Source organism: Molossus molossus, unplaced genomic scaffold (assembly GCF_014108415.1).
Source record: "Molossus molossus isolate mMolMol1 unplaced genomic scaffold, mMolMol1.p scaffold_m16_p_4, whole genome shotgun sequence".
Lineage (NCBI taxonomy): Eukaryota > Metazoa > Chordata > Mammalia > Chiroptera > Molossidae > Molossus > Molossus molossus.
The window spans coordinates 78772809-78795976 of NW_023425377.1; the positions used below are offsets into that span (position 1 = coordinate 78772809).

Below are 23168 nucleotides of genomic sequence, written 5' to 3' on the forward strand. Positions count from 1 at the left end.
AGGGTCTCTGGGCAAGAGGACAGTTCGCAGAGAAGAAAAGCAAAGGAACAGATGAACGTCCAAGTTGTGGCTGCCACCAGGGAGCCCCTCAGTCCTCCCTGCTGCCCCCATCAGCCCCAGGTCCCTCTGTACCAGCTGGAATGGTCATCAGAAGAGGCTGGGGCATCTGGGAGGGTGCAGTGTCCTGCCCACCCCTCTTCTGGGTTTTGACTCCGGCTGGGGAAGCAGTTGTGTGGGTGGCTTGCCTTGTTTTTACGAGTTTGTTTTTGTTTCATTTTTCTTTTTTTGTACTTTTTTTTTTATAATTTTACTTTTTTTAATCCTCCAATAGGAGAGTCCAGAGGTACAGGTGCCAGGATCCAGGGACAGGGGTGGAAAACCATATGAACAACAATAAAAAGAAAAAAAAAATCACTCCTCCCTCTGCACCCCAAAGCCCGCCTGCGCCCCTCACGTGGTGAGCACCAGAAAAATTGAATGTCCAGCCGGTTGGTGGTGACGAGCAGTCAGCAGGCCGACACCAGGCCCTTCTGGAAGGGGCAGCGGCGCTTGGCCCGGGGGCCATCCTCCTCCTCATCTTCCTCATCTTCCTCCTCCTCCTCCTCCTCTGAAGATGAGGAGCTGTCCAGCGTGAGGTCCACCACGTCAGCTCCTGGCTTCCCATTCTCAATGCTGCCCACCGTGCCGCCCCCGCCTCCAGAGCCCCCAAGCATGCTGCCACTGCTACCGTTGACGTTGGGGCTGGACAGGAGCCCATTGGCGTCTGAGGTGCCTGAGGGGACAGGGACAGATGCTCAGGACAACTGTTGACCCGCAGGATGAGGAAATGAGGTGGCAAGGGCAGGGGTGATCCGGGGATGCCATTCCTGCCTCCTGTAGAGGCCTCCTGACATTGGGAGCACCCTGCATAGGACCTGGCGCACAGCTGGTGCTCAGTAACTGTGTGCTGCCTCACTCTGTGGGGATCAACTCCACCAGGGTGGCTGTGTTTTATTTTTTCCTTTCCTTTTCATTTAAAAATTTTTATTTATTTATTCATTTTAGAGAGAGAAAGGAAGAGAGAGACAGAAACACTGATTTGTTGTTTTACTTATTTATGCTTTCACTGGTTCATTCTTTTTTGGAGTATTGGGACGACACTCTAACAACTGAGCTACCCGGCCAGGGCTCTTTTCAATTTTTGCCCCCTTTTTGGTTTTATTTTTTCTTTATATTTTTTCATGTGGCATGACTACATTTTAGATGAAAATGTCAGAGCAGGTCACAAGCCAAACTCAGAAATCGCCAAACTCCTAAAATAGGGATTGGGGCAATCAATGGGGCAGTTGGGGGCCTGGGGCCGGGAACTCACCTAGCACGAGGATGGGGCACTGGGGGCTGCAGCTGCGCTCCTTCTCGGCGCGGATTGGGCACCAGGAGCCATCTACCAGGTATTCAATCTCATCGGCATCCTCGCACTCACTCAGGATCTTGGAGAGGAGCCTGGGCAGGAAGAGGGGGCAAAAGGGGGCTGATTCCTAGGCTGGCTGAGCCGCACCCTGCTCCCCTGGACTCTGGTGGGATGCTTGCTAAGCCACCTTCTTCTTTGCAAAAGTAGCTTCAGGAAAGCACCAGCCAGGGCCTGGTGATCTGAGGGGGCCACCCAGTCTCTCCCTGCATGGTGCCTGCACAGCTGGGCCCTCCTGGAGGGTCTGCCAAATTGCTTTGAGGGCCTGCAGTCGCCCATTCATGGCACGGTGACGACCCTCCCTCCAACTCCTTAAAAGCATGGGGCAGAGGGGTGTTAGGGTTAGGAGGGTCCTGCCACCCAGCCCACTAACTGAGTGGCCCCCACCCTGGCATCCCTATTCTGTGCTACCCCCGTTTTTACAGATAAGGAAAACAGGCTTGGAGGGCAGGTACATGCTGCTCAAAACCCCTTGGAGAGGCTGTGGGGTAGAGCAGGGAGCTGAGTGGGGCCTCCTCACTCCTGTATAGACAACAGTGTCTTCCAGAGCATGCCCGTGGCAAGCCAGGCCCAGTAAGGTGTGCTCCGGCCCTGAGTACTGGCTGCTAAGGTACTGCCAGCCAGGCCCGTTTTACAGATGGAGGTACTAAAGCCTGGGGAGGAGAAGTGAGATCCCTGAGGTCATAAGACCAGGTGGCAGAAGGCCTGGGTTCCAGTGCTGTTCCTGCTCCCTGACAATTCCTGGCCACAGGCTTCAGTCCCCACCCTGGCAGGATGAGGTGGTCATAGCACCCACCATCTCCAGCAGCTAGGGGGACCTAAGGAACAGCCAATGCCCAGGCCAGGCCTGGTGTAGAGAACACAGATGCTGCAGTGGCAATGGGTCATTATGGCTCCCAGCATTTGTTTAATGTCAAAGATGTACCTGCCTCTAAGTGAATTTGACCACCTAGGTCACAATCACACAGGAGGAGGCTGTCCTGCTCCAGGACACCGTCTGTGGCTAATGGGCCCTTCCCACCCCTAGCCTGAGGCCTTCCCTCCACCGCCACACTCACAGAACTACCACCCCCGGGTCATCCTTGTGTGAACACAAATCTGCCTACAATGAACTTCTCTACCTGGAAAAATCCTACTCACCCTCCAAACCTCCCCTCTATAGCTCCTCTTCCTCCTTTAGGAAGAGCAACAATATCTGGGTCTGGCTCAGCACCGCACCCCCATGCTCGGATGGGAGTTCCCTGAAGATAGGGTCTAGGACAGAGTCTTTTTTGGGGACACCTGAATCACCTAGCTCAGGGCCAGGGAGGAACAGATGGCAGAGCCTCAAAAAAAATACATGAGCCAAAAGCCTTTCCTCCAGCAAGTTTCCCAGGCTACAACAAGCCCCATGGGCTTGCTGAGATAGTGGTCTGTGTGGGGCAGAGCCACTACCCCAGCCCTGCCAGAGCTGCCACCACCCGAGCCTGAGTGACCCATTCTAGGCCTGTTGGGGGAGGGAAGGCGGGTGCTGGGCTGCACAGCTGCCAGGCTGCAAACAGAGCTGCCATTCAGGCCCAGACCTCATGCCCAGCCCCAGGGGCCTCCTCATTCCACCCTGAGGCTGGACAGCACAGGGGGCTGTGGCTTGCCCCTCCGGGGAGGGGACCCAGGCTCAGAGTTGACCAAACCTGCGTTTGAGTCCTGGCCTGGCTACCTTTGAGCTGGAGGGTCCCCAGTCTCCCCATCTGTGAAGTGGGGATAATCAAGGCCCACCTCCCAGGACAGTTGGGAGGGAAGGCTTGGCAAGACCCTGAGCATGGTGACCAGAAATGAGTGCTTGCATGAAGGCACAAATGTGCACCCAGCCCCGTAGGTCATTCCCATCCCTGTTGTCTGCACACACTCCAAGCTTCAAGTCTCAGCTTTCAAGGGCTGGTGGGATCAGAGTCTGGTGTCAGCACACCAGCTTCTGTCTAGGCTGCCGCCTTTCCCTGACTCTGCCCGACTCCGGAGACGGGTGGGTGTGGCCAGCACCTGGCAGGAACTGCTCAGTCAGGTGCTGGGCTAGGTTTCTGGAAACTTAAGACCTAAGCAAAGTTTCCCTTTTGGGGAGAATGGCCTTTTGCCCCTGGTCCCCAAGAGGTGTGGGGAGGGCCTGCTCTTTAGGCTGAGGGACAGCCTGGCCACAGGCCAGTGCCATCTAGGAAGGGAGCAAGGGGTACATGACCAGAATTTTGGGAAGATGTGTGTCCTTTCCACCTTTCTATGGACGGTGTGACTAAGGCTGTACTGGACGAACTTCAGGAAGCAACTTCCTGAACTGTGTGCATCAGCCTGGAGGTGAGGGGTTCTCAGGTCCCCGTGTTCTGTGGGAAAAAACAACCTCAAAGAATATAAGGTTATCCAGGGAATAGTGGACCTCCTGGGTCCAGAGCCCTACTTCTGAATTCTTAAGCTACAGTGCTGCCGTCCACATAGCAAAAGCCCTTATAAGTCCTGCCTCTCTTTGTAAACTAGGACTTCCAAAGCTGCCAAAGGGCCCAGAGGCCCACAAGAGGTGAGGTACAGCCCAGCAGGCAGTACAGCCCCCCTGTGCCTCAGCAACTCACCCGTCTATGATGAGCTGGTCATAGGGGGCTGGCTTGTCGCACACTGGGCACATCCAGGTAGGCTTCTTCTCGTTCATCTGGAGGTAGAAGACCGCGTCGAAGCACTGCAGATGGGCGCAGGTCTCTGCCCGGCAGGGCACGGATAGCCGCATCTTTACCAGCTGGGGGAACGGAAGGGGGTGTGAGCAGGCCACCAGGCAACTCCAACATAATGTACAGGTAAGGGAGAGGGACCACTACATCGACTCACTGGACAGATGAGGGAGACCCGGACACCGGTGGTGGCGATCTCACTGTCGGGGTCCAGGCGAAGCTTCTCTTTGACTGTGGAGGAGGGGGTGGCCAGTGTTAGTAGAGAAGGGGCAGTGGCGCCTGCAGTGACAGGCCAGAAGGCAAGTTGGGCAGCAGCCACAGTTATTCCTGACAACAACCTGGGTGCACCCATGAGGCAGACCAACCCACCATCAAGCCAACTCTGCTGGGGCTTTTCTGGAAAGATCCAAGTAACACACAGCTACCAACAGAGCTGCCCACTGTGCCTCTGTTAATTCCAATGAAAACCATCCCAGAAGCACTGGTGGGGAGGCAGGGGCCCTGCTTTGAGAAAGCGCCCACTAGGGAGCACCAAAGCCTCAGTCTACGAGTGCCCACCATGGGTCCTGCAAGGGTGGGAGCAAACCCACCAGCACAGCTTCCCTTTCACAATCAAATGTTACTTCTCTAATAAAGCAAAAGATCGTAGCGCCACCACAAAGTCACATACAACATGGAAACTTGCTCACAATAGCACCCAGAGCCCCCTTCCCAAATGTGTGCTGGAAAAAAGAGTGGAAGGGCCCTGGCCAGTTTGGCTCAGCGGTTGGAGCATTGGCCTGTGGACCAGAGAGTCCTGGGTTCGGTTCCCGCTAGGGGCACATACAAAAAAAAAAAAGAATGGAAGGAAATGAACCCAGTGCAGCCCTGGGATCGGCCTGCAGCAGGTGCTCAGTCTTCCTTCTTCCCTCTTTCTGCAAGTTCTGCTTTCAAAGCCAGGAGACTGGTGGGCAAACCTCAGAGGTGTGTGTGGTTAAACTCCATCCCCCAGTGGGTTAGGGCAAAGTGACCGTGGGTCCTGCAGAGTGCAGGCCATCCTGCTTGGAGCCAGATCTGCCCCCGCAACCATGACTCCTTAGTCCCCTCCTCTAGGAAGCCTCCTCACCCCTCCCACACTGGGTTGGGGTTGAGGGTGAGCATGCAAGCTTGCCCTCACCCTAGCCAATCACACATCAGTATGAATTTCCACCACACAGTTCCCCTCTCTGGCTAAAAAGTACTAATAGTGGACTCAGAGGCCTTAGCTCATCAAAAAGACCCTGAATGACTAAGAATGGACCCACTGTGCACCGATTTTATTATTATCTTTATTCTTTTTTTTTTTTTTTTATCCTCACTCGAGGACATTTTTCCATTTTTTGTACAGACAGAGTGGGAGGGAGAGAGAGGAAGAGAGAGAGAGGAAAACATCGATGTGAAAGGGACACATCGAGTGGCTGCCACCCGCACGACCAACCAGGGCCGGGGACAAACTGCAACCGAGGTACATGCCCTTAGCGGGAACCGAACCCGGGTCTCTCCGGACCGCAGGCGGACATTCCAACCGCTGAGCCAAACCGGCCAGGGCTTATTATCCTTATTCTTAATTTACTTTTGTTAATTCTCATCTGAGGATATTTTTCTATTTTTTCTTTTAACATAGAATGGGAGGGAGGGAGGGAGAGGGGGAGAGAGAAACATCAATGTGAGAGAGACACATCAATTGGTTGCCTGCATGACCCTGACCAAAGCCGGGATCGAACCTGCAACCCATGCATGTGCCCTTGCCTGAAAATCGAACCTACAGCCCTGATGTCTGCAGGATGACACTCAGACTGATGAACCAGACTGGTCAGGGCATACTTCTTATTTTTCTTTATTTTAGTTTTTTCTCGTCACCATTTATCCCCTCCTTTTTATTGATTTTAGAGAGAGGAAGGGGGAGGGAGGGTGGGGGAGGAAAAGGGCTGGGAAAAAAGAGGGTGGGGTAGGGAGGAGGAGAGAGGGAGGGAGGGAGGAGAAGAGAGAGAGAGAAAGGGAGGGAGGGAGGGAGGGGCGGAGAGAGGGAGGGAGAGAAAGTGAGAGATCGATTTGTTCCACTTATTTAAGCATTCATTGGTTGTTTTTTATATGTGCCCTGACTGGATGGAGATCAAACCTGCAACCTTGGCATATTGGGACAACACTCTTAACTAATTGAGCTACCCAGCCAGGGCTGCACTGGGTTTTGAAGCAAGGCTTGGCTCTTCCCCTGACAGAGAGAAGGCGTGGGCATCAGTAAGGTTTCAAGTGAGACAAAAACAAGACTTCCCAGTTGTGACTAGAAGTTTCATTGGTGATGTCTCCCAGCTTAGGGCAGGCTGTGGAAAAGCCAGGGGCTTCCTTCAGCAAGAAAACATGATAACCCATCCTAGCAGGGGCCTGGGTTGTCACATACACCCCTCCAGCTCACAATGCTGCAAGGCCCGACTCTTCAGAGAGTCAAGCCAGGCTTCCCTGTGCCCAACGCCATCCTGTGGGCTACTGGTACCTGGATGAGCCCTGTCCCTGGCCAACAGGCAGTCTGGTCAAATTGGTCATTGTCTCCACAGGGAGACTGACAGGTGGAACTGGGAGTTGAAGAAAGGACCCTTTGAGGAAAGGGGGAGGAGGTGGCGTACACAGACTAAGGCTCTTGGGTCATAGGTCCCCAACTCTGCCACTCTGCACCTCAGTGACTCCACTGCTCAGATGGTGTCAGAAATCATCCCAGAGACCAGAAAGGGCCAGTGATCTGACTACACAAACTGTGGGCTGGGCAGCCCTTGGTGCAGAGACACAAGAAGAGACAGAACCAGTTCTGGGTTTTATCTGCCAGGGTTTTTTTGTTTTGTTTTGGTACGTGCCCCTAGTGGAAACCGAACCCGGGACTCTCTGGTCCACAAGCTGACGTTCCAACCGCTGAGCCAAGCCGGCCAGGGCTGTCTGCCAGTTTTGATGGAATTTTTTTTTTTCAAATGTTCTATGCCCTCCCAACCCCCGCACACACACACATTTTTTAATTGTTAAAAGTACAATGAAATAAAATAAAACCCCACCCCATCACTTGAGGTCTTCCTCTCCTCGAAGTCCCTGCAAGGCTCCAAACAAACCCCACATGCTCAGCCCACCCTAATCTCCTGGCTCACTCGAGTCTGTGAACACACCTCACTTGTCCTTGCCTCTGGCCTCTGCATCGACAGCCCAGCATTCTCCAGAGACCTCCCATGCTCCCTGACCCCCAGGGTGATGAATGAACCCTGGAAGATCTAAGTTCCCCATTGGGGCACCCTTCACCCCCACCCCAGACAACAAGCTCCTCATGTCCAGCAAAGGGAGGGTAAGCAGTGATAAAGCCAAAACCACCCTCAGTCATCAAGAGGAAGGCACCGCTGTGCTCACCCAGTGCCTTGCACAGCTCCGGATGCTTGACCCCGATGGTTTTCAACCTCTGTAGCAGCTCTGAGGAGGTCAGTTGCCGCACCAAATATAAGGCCACCGAGTAACTCTGGGGGTAGAGGGGAATGGGGTGTCAGGGCTGGGTGGGGCTGGGCAGGATGAGCAGAAGCAGATCGATGGGGCAAGTGGGCAGCACCCACCCCACTCACCTTGCCATAGTTCCCCCAGGTGACGGTGATGCGGTTGGTGGCCGAGGACAGGTACATGAGGTGAGTAAGGTTGATGGGGCGGCAGGGCCTTTTGGGTTCCACTCCGGGCTTATTTGAGGGGTAGTAGCCCTGGGAGAAGACAGAGACTCAGCCACTGCAGAAGGTCTGTGCCCCTGCCCCTCCCTCCATGCTTGCCACCTACAACAGATCTGGGGCTGCCCGGGTTCCCTGCTCACCGGGACTGAGCAGTAGCTGTGGTTGACCTTCACAGCAATGTTGGGCGGGTACTGGTCCTCCTGAGGGCTGCTGGTGTCTGAGTAACAGATTCTGCAATGACAATGGGTACCATGGGGCTGAGGGCAGGGGAAGGGCCCCTGGGAGAGGCGGGAATGACAGACGGGGCCGAGTCTGGCCCGATGGGTAGATCACAATGCTGGGCTACACACGGGGATGTCAGGGCCTCGTGTCTGGCCTGAGTGGGGATGAATGGTGCTGTGTCCACAGCTAAGGACAGCCAGCAGAAAGAAGGGAGAAACAGGCTCCACCTCTAGCTGGGAGCCTCAGAGGTGCTGGAGGGGGGAGGGGCTGGCTTTAATGCACTTGGGGTGGGACACGGCAGGGCTATAGCCACCCAAGGCAGAAATAGCCAAAGGTTCCCTCAGGGGCGGCACACCTGGGCTTACCTTAGGACGACCTGCACGGCCTTGACCCCAGGCTGCAGTTCTCTGTGCCCCAAGGAAACCACGGGGAAGGAGAGGAAAGGAGGGGTCAGTGAGGTGGGAATGCACCTAGCACACCATGCCAACCCTTCAGTCGGGTGACCACTGGCCTCTCCTGGGCTAGCCAGGGAGCCTAACCCACTACCTCCCTTGGCAACTGAAGGCTGATAGGTGCCACCTAGAATGTTTTCTCCTGCCATTTACTCACTGATGACTTGGGGCAATGACTTCTCCTCTCTGGACAATGGGGGGATCTAGTGTGGATATTAAGTAGGTTTGTGGGTACGGGCCTGGCATGTGCTTAGTGCCCTGAAAAGCATCTGCTTCAGTGGTGATTGCTGTCTCAGCTGGAGATGTCTCAGAGAGCAGGGTTAGAGACCTGGGGACAGCTCAGTCCTTACCTGGGTGACTCTCCCCAAGGGACAATGCCTATGTTTGTGGTCATGACTGGGGGTGCTCTTGGCACCAAGGGGATGGGGGCCTGGGATACTGCTCACACCTCACAGTGCCCAGCATGGCTCCCCAAAGAATGACCTGGCCCTGATGTCAGCAATGCTGAGGGGGACAGATCCTGCTAAAGGGGGACACTGGCCCACCTCTCAGGGCTGCTGACTGTGCACATGGACCATGAATGGAGTGGGGATGAGGACACAGGTTCTGCACCAGATCTGGCTGATGGCTCTCCTAGGCCACCTGAGACCACATCCACCCACCATCTAACCATGGAGGTCAGCAGAGGGTGGGGCCCAGAGCACCTGGAGTTCCTGATCAGCTCCACCTGTCTGGGCGTCAACGCGAAGATGCATGGACTCTCTTGAAGCTTCTCGTTATTCTGTGGAACTAAAGATAAACACAGGATCAGGGTCATGTCTGGTCCCAGGTGAGGGTGCCAACCATGGTTGTGGTCATTTCTACTGCCTGGCCCTCTTCAGGCTGATAAGCAAAAAATGGGAAGCTGAGTCCTGCCAGAAAGGGATGAGGATGAGGGAGAACCTGCTCCTTCTTGGGGCCCAACCTCAGTCTATGGTTCAGGGAACACTTGCCACTCACTCCCCCTTCAAGCCCCCACTCCAATGAGGGCCACTCTCAAAGCAGTGGCCTTCTCAACCCTGTGGGGTTCAGGTCTTTATTCACGAAAACTGAGAATTGCTCCGATAGGGGAGAAGAGCTGTGCTGGGCCAGAAGGAAGCAGCACAGACAGGCCAAGTGCCCTTGGGCCAGCCTGCCTTTTCAGGTCTGTAAGACACCAGCAACAACTCTGTCCCCACCTCGAATGGCTGCTCTGGCATATCCGGTGAGTGTGTGCCATCAGTGCAGACACACTCACACATATAGCATGACAAACGCTCATAGTTATATATTATTCAGAATGGTTTCAATCAGCAGAAGACTGTTAACTACCTAAATGCTGGCCAACACGGTCTGGTTAAGACATGCTCCAGATCTCATATAAAGGAATACTATGCAACTGAAAACAGTAACAAAGAATCAAGATGCTCTTTGTGTTCTGATAGGGAGTAACTTCCAAAGTGTTTTGGTTCAGTGAAAGCAGCAGGTGCACAGCCATGTGTTTATCACACTGTTACTTGTGCAACCAAACAGAGGAAGGGGTGTCTGTGCAAGTGCACATTAGCTTATCTGTGCAAGAGATGTCTCTAGGGGAGGGGGTGTGAGAACTGGCCACAATCACAGCCTCAGAGGATTGGGAGAGGTAAGAAGGAGCTTTTTAAATTCATACTGCAATCCTTTAGAACAGGAGTGGGCAGACTGTTCTATAAAGAGATGGAGTATAAATATTTTTGGCTTTTTTGAGCCACAAGGTTTCTGCCTTGATGTCCTCACTCTGCCTTATACCATGGAAGCTGCCAGAGATGGTAAGCGTACAAATGGGCGTAGCCGTGCACCAATAGAACTGATTTAGAGAAACAGGCAGCCAGTGGGGTTGGCCCCTACCCTAATTGGCCAACCCTTACCCTAGAACCTTCTGTATTCCAAATCAAAACAAGTAACCTATTTAAGCAAATGTGATTCAAACTTAAAACCAGATCCAGCTTAGAAGCCAGGCTGCCTGGGTTTGTACCCCAGATCTGTGAGGGGCCAAGCACCCCATCCCAGTCCAAGCCTAGGTGCCCTCCATGCATAGGACCCACTTCTCAGGGTGCACAGCCAAGTCTGTAGCTGGTGCTCAGTAAGAGGTGGCTGCTGCAATTGCCACACTGCTGACAATTTATGCTTGTTTGTTGAGGGCCCTACTGGTCCCTTTAGAGTCCTGGCTGGGGCCCTGAGGAGGGCCACCTAATTGGTTACAGGGATGCTGGCAGGCTACCTGCAGACACCTCAGACTTGCCCAAAGAGCCCAGGAGCAATTATTTATGAGGGGAGGAGGGCCTCACAATATCTGCACTGCCAAGACTGGGTGGGAAGGTCAAAGATACCATCCCACCTCCCCAGGGAGAAAGGGAAAGAGACCCCAGCAGTCTTGTTGGGGTGGCTGGCGCGAGGTGAGCTGCTACCTCAGTTGGAACAAGGCACACCCCACACTATTGGGAAGGGGCTGGGCATTTCCCAAACAGGCCTTCAACAGCTCCGCCTTCAGCTGTTCAAGGCTGGGATGTGGGCAGCATCCATGACTCTTGTCACACCCCCTCCTCCATCAACTCTTTAGCCAGTCCTGTTGGTACCCAGTGCTCTCCCTCTCCCACCACCACTGCCTGTTCGGATCAGTACAAATACCACTTGTTGGTCTCCAGGCTCCCAGGGCTCACTGGCTGCTGCACATGGCCTCAGGGCGATGTTCTGCCCAGCCCTGCAGCCTTGATTCCACAGCAGCTACCTTGGCCTCCTCCTTATGCTCCCTCCCTGCCAAATGCATCACACCTTGGGGTTCTGCAGGTGCCACCCTCTCTTACAGATCTTTCCTCCCTCAATAATCTCCACCTCCCTGGTGTCTTTTAAATTTACGCAAATGCATGCAACAGGTGTGGCTCTGTGGACTGAGAGTTGACCCATGGACTGAGAGGTCCCAGTTCGATTCCTGGTCAGGGCACATGCCTGAGTTTCAAGCTTGATCCCTAGTGAGGGACATGCAGGAGGCCACTGATCGATGTGTCTCATTCACATCAATATTTCTCTCTCCCCCTTGCTCTCTTATAAAAAAAATCAATAAAAACATTTTAAATTTATGCAAATGCCATGGGGAAGAAAGCCTTCACCAAGCACCTTTATTTAAAAACTGCACACCCCCACCTTCACAATTGTGGCACTTCCTACATCCCTCCCTACTCCATTTTTCTCCAAAATCTTTACCTCCTAAAAATCAATACAACGTTCATGTGTCTTTGGGTCATTGTGGATACCAACTGAACCAAAAAATACTAAGTCATCACCCACAATGCTGCAAGCTCGATAACCATGGATGCACAACCCTCCCAGCCCCCAGCAACCACCAGCCTCTGCACCCCCTAGGGACTAAAGGGAGGGAGCCCCTGCTCTGAGTCTTCTAGGGAGTGGGAATTCTGGGAACCAGCCCTTGGGCTAGATCCAACACTGAACAATCAAGAGGGCCCGCATACCCATCTCCACCCCAGGCTGCCAGGCAGCCTCACAAAATGCACCAGCAAAGAATATTTAAGGACCGGCGCAGATGCTCACAATATACTGGGAGGGCGGAGGGGGGTGACAAAACAATCAGGGTACAGCCACATCCCAAGATTGCACCATGCAGAAAAGAAGGCAACAAGCCCACACAGCCAGCAGGGATGCTCCAGGGGGCATAGACACAGCTGGTTTCCCTGCCACTACCCCATGTTTTCTATGATGAACACATAATTTTACGAAAGTTTAAATGAAAAGATTTGAAGAAGTCGATTAATGGGACTGGTCTTTCATTTTACTGGCCTGTAGCCTGTCTGCTGGCAGCCTAGAACCTGGGATGCCATATGACTGTCTAGGTTCCCACATCACGGAATGGGGATGAGCATCACACTTGGCTATGGGACAGCAGACAGGCCACTGCATCTCAGGGATTATACCTGCCTCAGAAAGGACTCAAGATAACAAGACCTGGAAAAGCTTATGGGAACTTCAGCAACTCCAAAGTCTTCAGAAAGTCCTCATGCTTCCTCTTGGTCCACGCATCTCAACTTTTTTGGCCCCCATTTTCTCTCCCACCTCCTGTGCCACACCATAGTCTGGTCACAATGGCCTCCATTCACAAGCTTTCTCTTACCACTGGGCCTGTGACTAAAACACACTCTTCTGCTCCCTCCTTTGTCCAGTTTATTGCTACTCACCCCTCAGGTCTGGACAAGAATGCCACCTCCTCCAAGAAGCCTTCCTGACTGCCACCTCCCCACAAATGTACAGTAAGGGGCTCCTGGTACTGACAGCCTCCTAAAAACCCTGCATACCCCATATCAGAGTACTTCTAACTCAGTATTGTTTAATCACCTTTAGTACAGCTTCCTGGCAAAATGTGCCAAGGTAGGGAGCCTACTATCTTCTTGTTGTTTAGGCAATACCAGTCAAAGGGCTCAAGCTAGATGAAGGACATCTGTGTGCCCTGAATGATGAGGCGGTGTCACACCAGCAGCTCTCAACTACCTGGGTGCTGACCACCTGGGGGGGGGCTGTGGAGAACAAGGTGGGTGTCTATAGTTATCAGGACACAGGGAGGCAGCGGGGGCAGGCTGAATGGCCCTACACTGTGAGGTGCTGGCCACAGGATGCTGGGGAACCTCTCAGAGCAGCACTGCACCAGGTGGTGTTTCCTTCCTTCCGCCTGAAAGTCTCATGATGGCCTCCTTCCCCCCATCCAACCCTGACAGTAAGGTCTGGGCCTTCCCAGTCAGACTCTGGTTCTAGCTACCAAGTAGCTGGGCTGGGAGACCCTCAGGCCATAAGATACCCGGTGAGTCTCAAGCTGAAGCAGCCTGATCCAGGACCATGTTCCTGGCCCCTCTGAATTCTGCTGCCATCTGGAAGCAAGTGCCCCTGCCCCAGGAGTACCTGGCCAATGGCCTCTCCCAGCTGGGAAGGGGGACAGATGGGCTCCTTGTGCAGAGAGGAAGCCTGGGGTCCAGAATCTTTGCGTGGTTCAGAACAGGTGCTTCCCTGCAGGGGTGTAGGCACTGATGGTGGAGGGAAGGGTGAGAATCAGGAAGCTGGCTGAGTATACAGCCCCAGAGCCCCTTCCTAGCAATAGTGTGTGACCTTGGGCCAGTCTCCTGACCTTTTTGGCACCAGCCTCTGCCCCCACCGGAGGAGATCAACTGCCCCCGCCAGAGATCGTAAGGTCCTTCCAGCTCTGAGTCTGTGGCTCTATTCTTCCCTCTCCTCACCCACCCTGAACATTTTACTCCATGTGATTTCTGTCTACTGTCCTAGTACAGGTTCCATCTAGAAGTTATCCAGCGGCTCTTCTGGGGGGAACAGACATATGTGTGGGACTTGCTGTGGTTGGCAGGTCATGGCAAAGGGCAAAGGGAAGCTGGCTGAGCCACAGCCTCCTAACTGGCTCTTGGGCAAGGCCAGTGCAGCAGCAGAATTCACATGGGGAGGCACTAAAAGTGTAAGGTGGATGGACAACTGCTTGTCTGATAACAGAGAGGACCAGACTGCTTCAGGGGCAGGGCCTGTGCTTGATGAGGCCTCTCCTTAGGAATGTGAGCAACCTCCAAGGGTACCTGAGAAAATGGGACTTCCAGAGAAGCGGTACACCCTTGGACAGGGACAGGCGAGTAGGTGGGGGCAGGGGCGGGGTCGGCCTCTTTGTTCTGAGCTACCAGCAGAGTAATTCCTGGTGTAGTCAGGGGAGCAGACTCTCCCGGAGATCAGGTGACCAGGGTCCCCAGGGGCTCAGGGTAAAGCAATGCATTGTGGGGTGGGAGCGACTGCAGGCTTGCAGAACAGGAAGGAAACCCATGGTCCAGGCAGGGGATGAGAGGCCGCCAGCCACTCTGAGTTCAAAGTCACCTCCAGCCCCATTCCCTGCCCAGCGCCAAGCCTGCCTTGCAGCTAGCTTCCCAATGAAAACCCAGCCTTCCCATTAAGAAGATCATTCTGGAATCTGAAACATCAGCTCAACCTTCAAGATCAGCTGGTCAGCCAGTTCTGAGGACCCTAAAACCTCCCAGAGAACCCAGTGGTATGGTGAGTTCTAGCATATAGAGAGGTTGGGGTAGCAGAGACAGGGGAAGTTGCCCTGGAGGAACTCAGGAAGGGGCCTTAGGTCTCCAGCACTGCCACATCAACCAGGTGACAGATGCTGCTGGGCCAACCTGCTCTCCACCTAGGAGCCAGCAAGAAACACTTCCTATGTCAGAGAGAAAGCAGTGGAGGGCCTGAGACTCCAAGGCTGGAACCACACCAGCAACTCCTTCCTCCACCTCCCATAGCCTCACCTCGAACCACAGCCCCTTTGGCCCAACTTCACAAGGCCCAAGATCTGTAAATAAGTGAGAGGCAGCTTTACCCCCTCCCCTCTTCCCACACCTAAGGCAGGACAGAGGGGGCCAGCTGGCACAGGACTGAAGCAGAAGTTTGCATGCAAAGAGGGGCCCCTTGGCTGAGCAAGGGAAGATGCTGGGTCAGCAGGATATGAGGGAGACCAAGCAGCCAAGGGCACGACGGGCGAAGGTGTGAGGGGACCATGACCTCTGCCACAGTACCAGGGACCAACTCAGGACCAGGGCCTTCGACTGGCATGCAGCAGGGGCCGAGTAAAGATGTAGAGGTTGAATGGGAAATGTAGATGGGTGCAGGGGGTGGCAGGACCCATAGCAATGGCACAGGCTGGAGCACCCTGAGAAGGGAACCTTCACAGGGCAGGGGGGGCTTTGTCTGCTTGGGGGTGTGGGGGGGGTGTGTGTGTGGGCTCCCACCCAGTTGGTGTTCAAATATACAGTGTCAGTGAGTGAATGAATGAACAAATGTGTGTGTGTGTGGGCAGGGGTTGTAAGAGACAATGGGAGGGTTTTAAGGAACAATCTGAGTATTAATAAGAGGCCCAGGGCATTCCACTTAGAGCCCTGGATGTCCAGGAAGCTAGTCTGCCTTCCCCAGCCTGAACTCAGACAGCATCTGAGGCAGACACCTTGATTTTGACCTTATTAAGGACCCAATCAGAACTATTCAGCTAGGCTGTTCCAGAGTTATGACCCTTGGAAATTGGGACCCTCAATTGTTTTAAGCTGCTGGTACTTGGGAAAATCTTTTATGTGGTATTAGGTTACTATTCAAATACCCAAATGTGGCCCCTATGGTTCCTAGAAGGGACAAGACCTCTGCTGCCACTTGGCCCTTGCTGCTTCTCAGAAAATACTCCAGGTTGGTCATGTGGCTGGCCATAGGCACCAGAAGAATTTGGAAAGCAGGACCCCCAGAGGATATGGTGGACTCACCCAGTTCGGTGGGCTTCAGCAATTCATCTAGCATGTTAAAGAAGGGCAGTTTCACCAGGCGCACTTCTGGCTTGAGGGTCTTGGCAGGCAACCGTCCGAGTCCATTTAAGTACTTCCCATAGAGCACAGGATAGTCAATGTTGGGGCCTGTGAGTGGAGTCCTGGGCACTGTGCTGGCCCGGTCATAGGTCGAGTGCATTGTCAGGGGGTCCAGGGGCCGATGGGGCTGGGAGATGGGCTCTGAGCTCTTCTTGGCGTAGCGTGTCTCGTAGAGCTCCTTGATCTTTTTGAACAGCTCAGGGCTACAGTCAAACTGGACCAATTGGAGGGCCCTGGTGACAAGTTCGTGTTTAAGTCCGCTCTTACTCCGGCCGACAAATCCCAGGAGCATCTGAAGATCGGAGACTCGGAAACTCATCACCATGTTCTGGGAAGAGCAACCACAGACACACGTGGTCAGAGGGAGAGACTGCCAGGGTCAGGGGCCACCAATGGGGAGTGAAGCTTCCCTGGAGCCACCTGGGCCGAGTGGGGGAATAACAAAATGAGGCCCTTGTCAGCCACCACCTGATTCCCCCTCTCCTTCCTGCCCCCTTCATTCTAGCTGGTGGAGGCGGGAGCCCAGAGGAGGCTTTGGCACCAATCCCATCTGGCCTGGGCTTGGTCCTACTTCCACTGCAGTTCACCTTTCACATGATGCCCCCTCCTAGATCAGCCCTGCTGTCCTCCTCCTCCTCTTCCAACCTTCCATAGCACTGCCAACATGGCAAAAGCTCCTCTGACTGCCCCCCACCTTCTATTTTAGGTTCTCTTTTCACATCTTCAGACCTAAAAACATCCCCAGGACAGGAACTGGGAATTCTGCTTTACCCTTAAACAGCCTCAGCCACTCCCTAACAGAGAACACAGATGGCCCTTCTGACCCTCAGTCTCTTTGTTGGGGAGGATGATAGGATCCACTTCATCAGGATGTGGGAAGGACCTGATGAGGTAACTCATGTAAAGCAGAATGAGTGCACAACCAATGTCAGCCAGACATGTTTTCCCTTTGGTCTAGGATGGTAGCCACAACTTAATACTAATCACCTGCCAGAATCTGAGCTGGACATGGCATATATACTTAATTGTGATTTTTAAAACAGCCCTGCCAGGTTGGTGTAAGCTCTACATTATAGCCAATGTTCAAACCCAGGACCGGCTCCGATACCAGGGGTTATTCCTCTCTACTAACTATACCGTCCCAAGCATGGACCTACAGCTAACCACTTTATTTTTTAATTTAATTTAATTTTTGTCAATCCTCACCCAAGGATATATTTCCATTGGTTTTTAGACAGAGTGGAAGGGAGGGAGGGGAAGAGGGGGAGAAAGAAAGAGAGAGAGAGAGAGAGGGTGAGAGGGAGAGAGAAACATCGATGTAAGAGAGACACATCGATTGGTCGTCTCTAGCACAACCACAACTGGGCCAGGGATCGAACCTGCAACCCAGGTACATGACCTAGAATAAAACCCAGGACCCTTTGGCCCGAAGCTCTAACTGCTGAGCCAAACCAGCCACGGCCACAGCTGAGTACTTTAGCTGATTATTCAAGCAGTCTTTCTTCACCTGGGCAATGTGAATATGGGAGCTGGATTGTTCTCTGTGGGAGCTGTCCCGGGTATTGTGGGGTATTAAGCAGCATCCCTGGCCTCCACCCACTTGATGCCAGTAGTACCTCCAAATCCCAGTCGTGACAATCACAAACGTCCCCCAGACATCTCCCAGTGTCCTTTAGGCGGGCAGGATCAGCCCAGATTAAGTACCATGAGTCTGAGAAGAAGGCTCTGGGAATCCAGCAGCTGGAGGCTGTTAATTGAGCTGTAGCAAAGTAAAAAATGAGGTCTGGCAGGGTCCCTCCAACTAAATCAAACCAAACACAAGAGCTCAGTTGATCCCAATGTTTTCTTTGGGGTTGCCTGGAGGTAGCATTCCCTCTGTGAGACACCAAGGGAAGTGAGGCTTCCCCAATGTGTTTCATAAGCAAAGTGTCCCAAGGAATGGGCCAGCAGGGTTCCAAATCACCCACACTGAGGCCTGAAGCTGGCCTGTGATGAATAAAATGTGGTGAGGAAAAAACACTTATAGGGGAAATGGAAAAAAAAAAAACAGTACAAGTGACAAGAGTGGATATGGAAAGCTGGCGAGCATGGGGCAGGACAGCACCCAAAGACTCCAATAAACAGCTTAAATTCAACGTGAGAAAGTGTTACTGTTGGAGGTGGGTGGGAACTCTGCCAAGGTTTTCTTTTCTTTTTCTTTTTTAATTTTTAGAGAGAGAAACATTGATGACAGAGAACACTGACTGGCAGCCTCCTGCATGCCCCACACTGGGGATTGAGCCCACAACCTTGGCATGTGCCCTGACCAAGAATCGAACCAGCGACCTCTTTGTGCATGGGTCAATGCTCAATCACTGAGCCACACCAGCCGGGCCTGGCAGAGTTTATGTAGCAGCCTCAATGCCAAGAGGCTTTGGTGTTTCCTGTTTCCTGGCTATTTAAGGGTGAGGCATGGAGTCTGACTTGGGAGCCCTGGGTTCAAATCCAAATTCTACACTAGGTTCCCATACAACCCTGGGTCTGCTGTCAGGCCTCTCTGGGCTTTGGGCACCTCTTCTGTCAGCACAAGTTGGGAACACTTTGAGATTCCTTCTAGCGGTACACCACCGAGCTCTTGTTGATGGCAGAGGAGGCTGTCTGGTCCTGCCTGCAAAACCTCAAGGGGGAGCCTTTTTCTGCTGCAGGGTCTTTCTCCTACTTCTGCGCTACAGATGTGGAATGTCTACCACGTGCAAAGTACTACAAGGGCCTTTCTCAGTCACTTATTTACAAGGAAATGCAAACATTATGCAGGTGAGAAAACTGAGGGTCCCAGAGGGAAGCACTGGCCCCAGGCTTCCCTGTGTGGCAATGACAGGGCTGGTACTTGGACCTTCCGCTCACACCCAGCTGCCTGGGCCACTGGGGAGACCCTCACTCCCCCGCACACCCCCTATTCAGGGACCTAAGCAGTCTGCTGGCCCTCAGAGAGTCCGAAATGCTTTGAAACAAAGAGGCTTCACCTCCCTCAGAGGCTTCCTACCTTGAACAGAGAAAAAAGGCTCACAGACAAGATGTTTCTTACAGAAGAGGCCCAAGGCCTACGAGGAGAAAAGCGCTGTCATGTGGAAGCTAATGGCCTGCTATGGAGCCATAGGCAGGTGGGCTCAGCGTTCCTGATGCCATCCTGTCCCTGGGAGACACCTCCCACCCCCGCTACCCCAAGACATAGCCCCTTCCACTGGGTTAGACATCTGGAGCTGCTGCACCAGCATACTGGGACACACCCCTCAAGCTGCCACTGATTTCTCAGCAGCTGCCACCATGAAGAAGCCCACCCTTAATACCGGGATGGGGGAGGAGTGGGGGGAGGGTTGTGAGAGGGGCACAAGCATTCAGGAAGAAGCCCCAAGACCTTCGCAGATCACTTCCTGCTGAGGCTTCATCCTGACCCACCTGCCCCTCAGATCTGTGTTTATAAACAGCACCAGATCCCATGGGCTTCCAGACTCGTAACTAGCTGTTTGGAGAAACATCAGCCTAGATAGAGAAGCTGAGCTTAGCTAAACTCTCCTCCAGCAGAAGCATAGGAGGCACTTTAAGGACCCTCTCTCCAGGAAATCAAAGATGGGTACAAAAATACTATAAGATATCTCAGGAAGTTCACAGACCCACCCCTCCTCCCCAATCCCTCTCAGGGGCCTTGGGTTAAGTCTCAGATTTCCAAGTTTATCAATAGATTCCCTCATTTTCCCCTTGGACAAGCCCACTTTGTACCCCAAAAGACAAAATTTCCAGCTCTTAATATGAGAGGTTAGGAAAGCGCCTAAAAAGAGGGACATTTCAATTACATGGAAGGCACTCCACACTGATGGCAAGAGACTAAAGGCGAAAGCTCCCCAGGATAGAGCAAATGGTGTTGCAGTCTCAAACCCCCCTGAACCGAGGCTAGTGTTTGAGAGAGCTTGAAAAAAGGGTCCACTTAATTTAACTGGGTTGAGGGGGCAGCCACTGGAGGGTCAAGTAGAGTTCATCAGATCATATTTCAAGGCCCTAGATGGTATAAAAAAAGACTTCAGAACCTACCCTCTAGCTGGGGGGGGGGGGGGGGGTGGTGTTGTCACAGTGATGGCCCCTCAAGGAGGTTAAATTTCAGGACTCCAAGGACTTCAGGCCTGCAGGCTGCCACTTTGGGCTTGCAGAGTTCAGACCTCTACATCTTAAGTCTTAATTTCTCCAAACCCTAGAGAAGGGCAGAAGTGTGTGTGCTTGCTATAGGTATGGGGGGAGGGCGCTCTGAGGTGAAGGGAGGGTAATACCCTATAATCACAGAACCTAGAAGGCTGCATTTCAGATCTCAGAAGGAAGGGAAGGAGAATGTTAAGAGAGGGAGTGAAAAACATTTACAGGTCAGGACATTTGCAGGGGACACCAGAAGGTGCCAGGAGGCAGTACCTCTTTCCTGTGAATTCCCTGGATCATAGACCTTAGCTTCTCAGGGAAGAAGGGGAGAACCTTAATCTAACTGGGGCAAGGATTCTGGAGCCTGACCTAGGAGAGACACCTGAGAGAAGGTACATCCCTGGGGTCGGGATGCTTCCAACTCAATCCCAAGAGGATTAAAAGGAGTCCCAAGCTAAAAGACGGGATGGCATCTATGGGATGTGGAATCTGGACCCCAAACTGGAGTACAGGAAGAGGCACCAGGAGCTATCCTGGAGAGAGGCCTACCCTGGAACCAGCTGGGACCTCCAAGGACCAACACAAGGGACCAGCAGAGAGGGAGGGGAGCTCAGAAGCTAGAAGTGGGTGCATAAAGGGCTCTGAAGATGGGGCTCTGGAGACTGTGTGGAGAGGGTGTCTGACCTGAGAAGTAGATTACTAGGAAGTAGAACATAGGAAAGCATCCAAGATTTGGAAATAGGATCTGATACTGCAAGTGTGGGATTTGGAGACCCCAGGGGCAGAGACCAAAGCCTCACAGATGCTGTCCAGAGGAGAAAGAGGGAGGAAGAAGGCAGAGCCCAGTACCCAAGACGGAGAGATGCGAGTTAGGAAGGCTCTGGACCAAGTACTAGGGATCAGAACTCCATCCCAGTGGGCAGGACAAGCTCAATTAGCAACGCGTCCACTCGGGGGTTGAGAGGGAGGATATCGAGAGGGGGCGGGGTTCCGGGACCCACTCGAGAGCCCAACAGGAGCCCCAAACTCCAGCCTGGGGTACAGACTCCAAGAGGACACGCAGTGTTTGGGGGCGGTTCAGAACCCTGGGCCATCACCCCGGATGGTGCGAGCGGTGATAGAGGGGTCAGGGGACCCTTCAGAGCAGGCAGTCTCCAACCTCAGCCTGGCCTGTTGGGCGGGGAAGCTGAGACCCAGATGCTAGCCCTCAGGGACCGGGAGGGGAAGACACTCCCCCCAGGCCAAAGAGCACGGGCCTTGGCACGGGGCGAGGTGCAGACAAGCAGCCCAGCCCCTCATGCTGTCTGAGGGTTGTGCCTTAAGCTGGATGGCGCGGTCCTGCGCCCCACTTTAGAGAGACCCAGACGCCAACCGCTCAGGCTAGAGTGGGAAGAACCCCGCTTCAAGCCCGGTGCCGATCCCCCGCGCAAAGGCTAGGGTGAGGTTTGGGGGCCCAGGACCCCGCCCCCCGCCTCCGGCCTCCCCGCCCGCACCCCGAGCCCCGGGGCCGGGGGCGAACGAGGGGGCTGGGCGTCGAGCCGCGAGCGGGCTGCGCCGTAGGACCCCGGGCAGAAGACGCAGACCTCCGACTGCCGCCTGGCTCCCGCCCCCTCGGCCGCCCGCCCGAGCTGGCGCCGCCGCCGCTCACTCACTTTGGCCTCCACCAGCTCCGCCGCCATCTTGGCCACCAGCGTCCCCCGCGCCGGGAGCCCCCAGCGTCGCGTCACGTGACCTCCCGCCACTCGCGGGCGGGGCCGCTGCCGCGACCAATTAGCACCCGCACGCTCTTCTTTTTCAACCCCCGCCTCGACGGCGCGCGCCCGTGAGCACTGCGCAGGCGTCGAGCCGCCGCCCGGGCCTCGGGCCAATCTGGGCTGCCTGACTTCGCACCCTTTTGCTCGCGGCCACCACGCCCACCCCCTCCCTGTGTCTGGCTTCTTAAAGAGATATAAGCCCAGCAATGGTGGGGCTGGGTGCTGGGTCTTGTCTGGGGAAGAAAGGAGAGAGCCGGGAGGCGATCACAATGTAAACCAAGTGCCGTGGCCCTTTAGGTGAGGCGGTCGCGAAGTACGTTCCCGGACTCCCGGCGGACGGCGTCGGGGGAGGAGACGGTGGTTACCGCAGCGCAGCGGCCGCCGATGAGTGCAGTGCGGCGCCTTGCAGCGAGGCGCGGTGCTGCCTTGGCGGGCCTTGAGCCCCGCGCGCTGCACATCCGGGTCCTGACGCGGCAAAGAGGGAGCGGGCTCTGCACTCACTGGCTGGCCCTGGGTGGAGAAATGCGGGACCTACTCCCCAAATCCCCGGAGCTCCTTTATCCATTACGCCTGCGGGCGGCGCTCCCCGCCGTAGCTTCGCCTCCCTACCCACAGTAGCCCTTTGGAATCTGTGGTAACGGGAACCTGGCCCTACTCAAGAGCTCTCTGTGGCTCCCCACTGCCCACAGGCAATGGAGCTAAAACTTTCCACCTGTTCCAGGCGATTAGTTTTTCTTTTTTAAACAAAAAAAAAACAGAAGCAGAGGATATTTAAAGGAGCCAGTGTGGGAAATGGCTGGGTCGATTGCCTTTCGGAAAAAGGATGTCAACCTTTAACCCAATTCTGCTTTCCAAGGAAATAAAAATGACCGCGATAATACGTAATACTAGCTAATACTAATGTCAAGCCCCGTTTTAGGTACTTAACATGTTATTTCACCTTCATGCCAGCTAACCCCAAGAAATAGGTACTGTGTGGCTGGTGGGGCTCAGTGGTTGAGCGTGGATCCCATGCACCAGGAGGTCAGGAGGTCACTGGTTGGTTCCCTGTCAGGGCATATGCCCAGGTTGTGGGCTAGATCCCCAGTGGGGAGCATGCAGGAGGTGGCCAATCAATGTTCTCTCTCATCAATGTTTCTCTCTTTCACCTTTCCTCTCTTTCTCTAAAATCAGCAAAGAAAAACAAAATTTTTTTAAAGAAAATAAATAGGTACTATTATTGGTTTCAATTTACCTATGAGAAAACTGAGATCTTGAGTGGTTTAGTGACTTAAGTGGTTAAGTTCACCTAGAACAGAT

The 23168-nt window shown here is 53.9% G+C and overlaps 1 protein-coding gene across 1 annotated transcript; it reads right to left on the reverse strand.

Annotated features, from left to right (window-relative positions):
* Positions 1–294: 294 nt before the first annotated feature.
* PIAS4 (protein inhibitor of activated STAT 4) lies at positions 295–21804 on the reverse strand. The gene is made up of 11 exons (XM_036241819.1): positions 21768–21804; positions 15856–16282; positions 9211–9295; positions 8420–8461; positions 7973–8063; positions 7737–7865; positions 7531–7636; positions 4289–4362; positions 4039–4199; positions 1352–1482; positions 295–772 (listed from the first exon to the last, which is right to left on the reverse strand). Exons 1-11 carry the CDS (start codon positions 21792–21794, stop codon positions 507–509), a joined length of 1539 nt encoding a protein of 512 aa, XP_036097712.1. The 5' UTR covers positions 21795–21804; the 3' UTR covers positions 295–506.
* Between the last annotated feature and the right edge of the window lie 1364 nt (positions 21805–23168).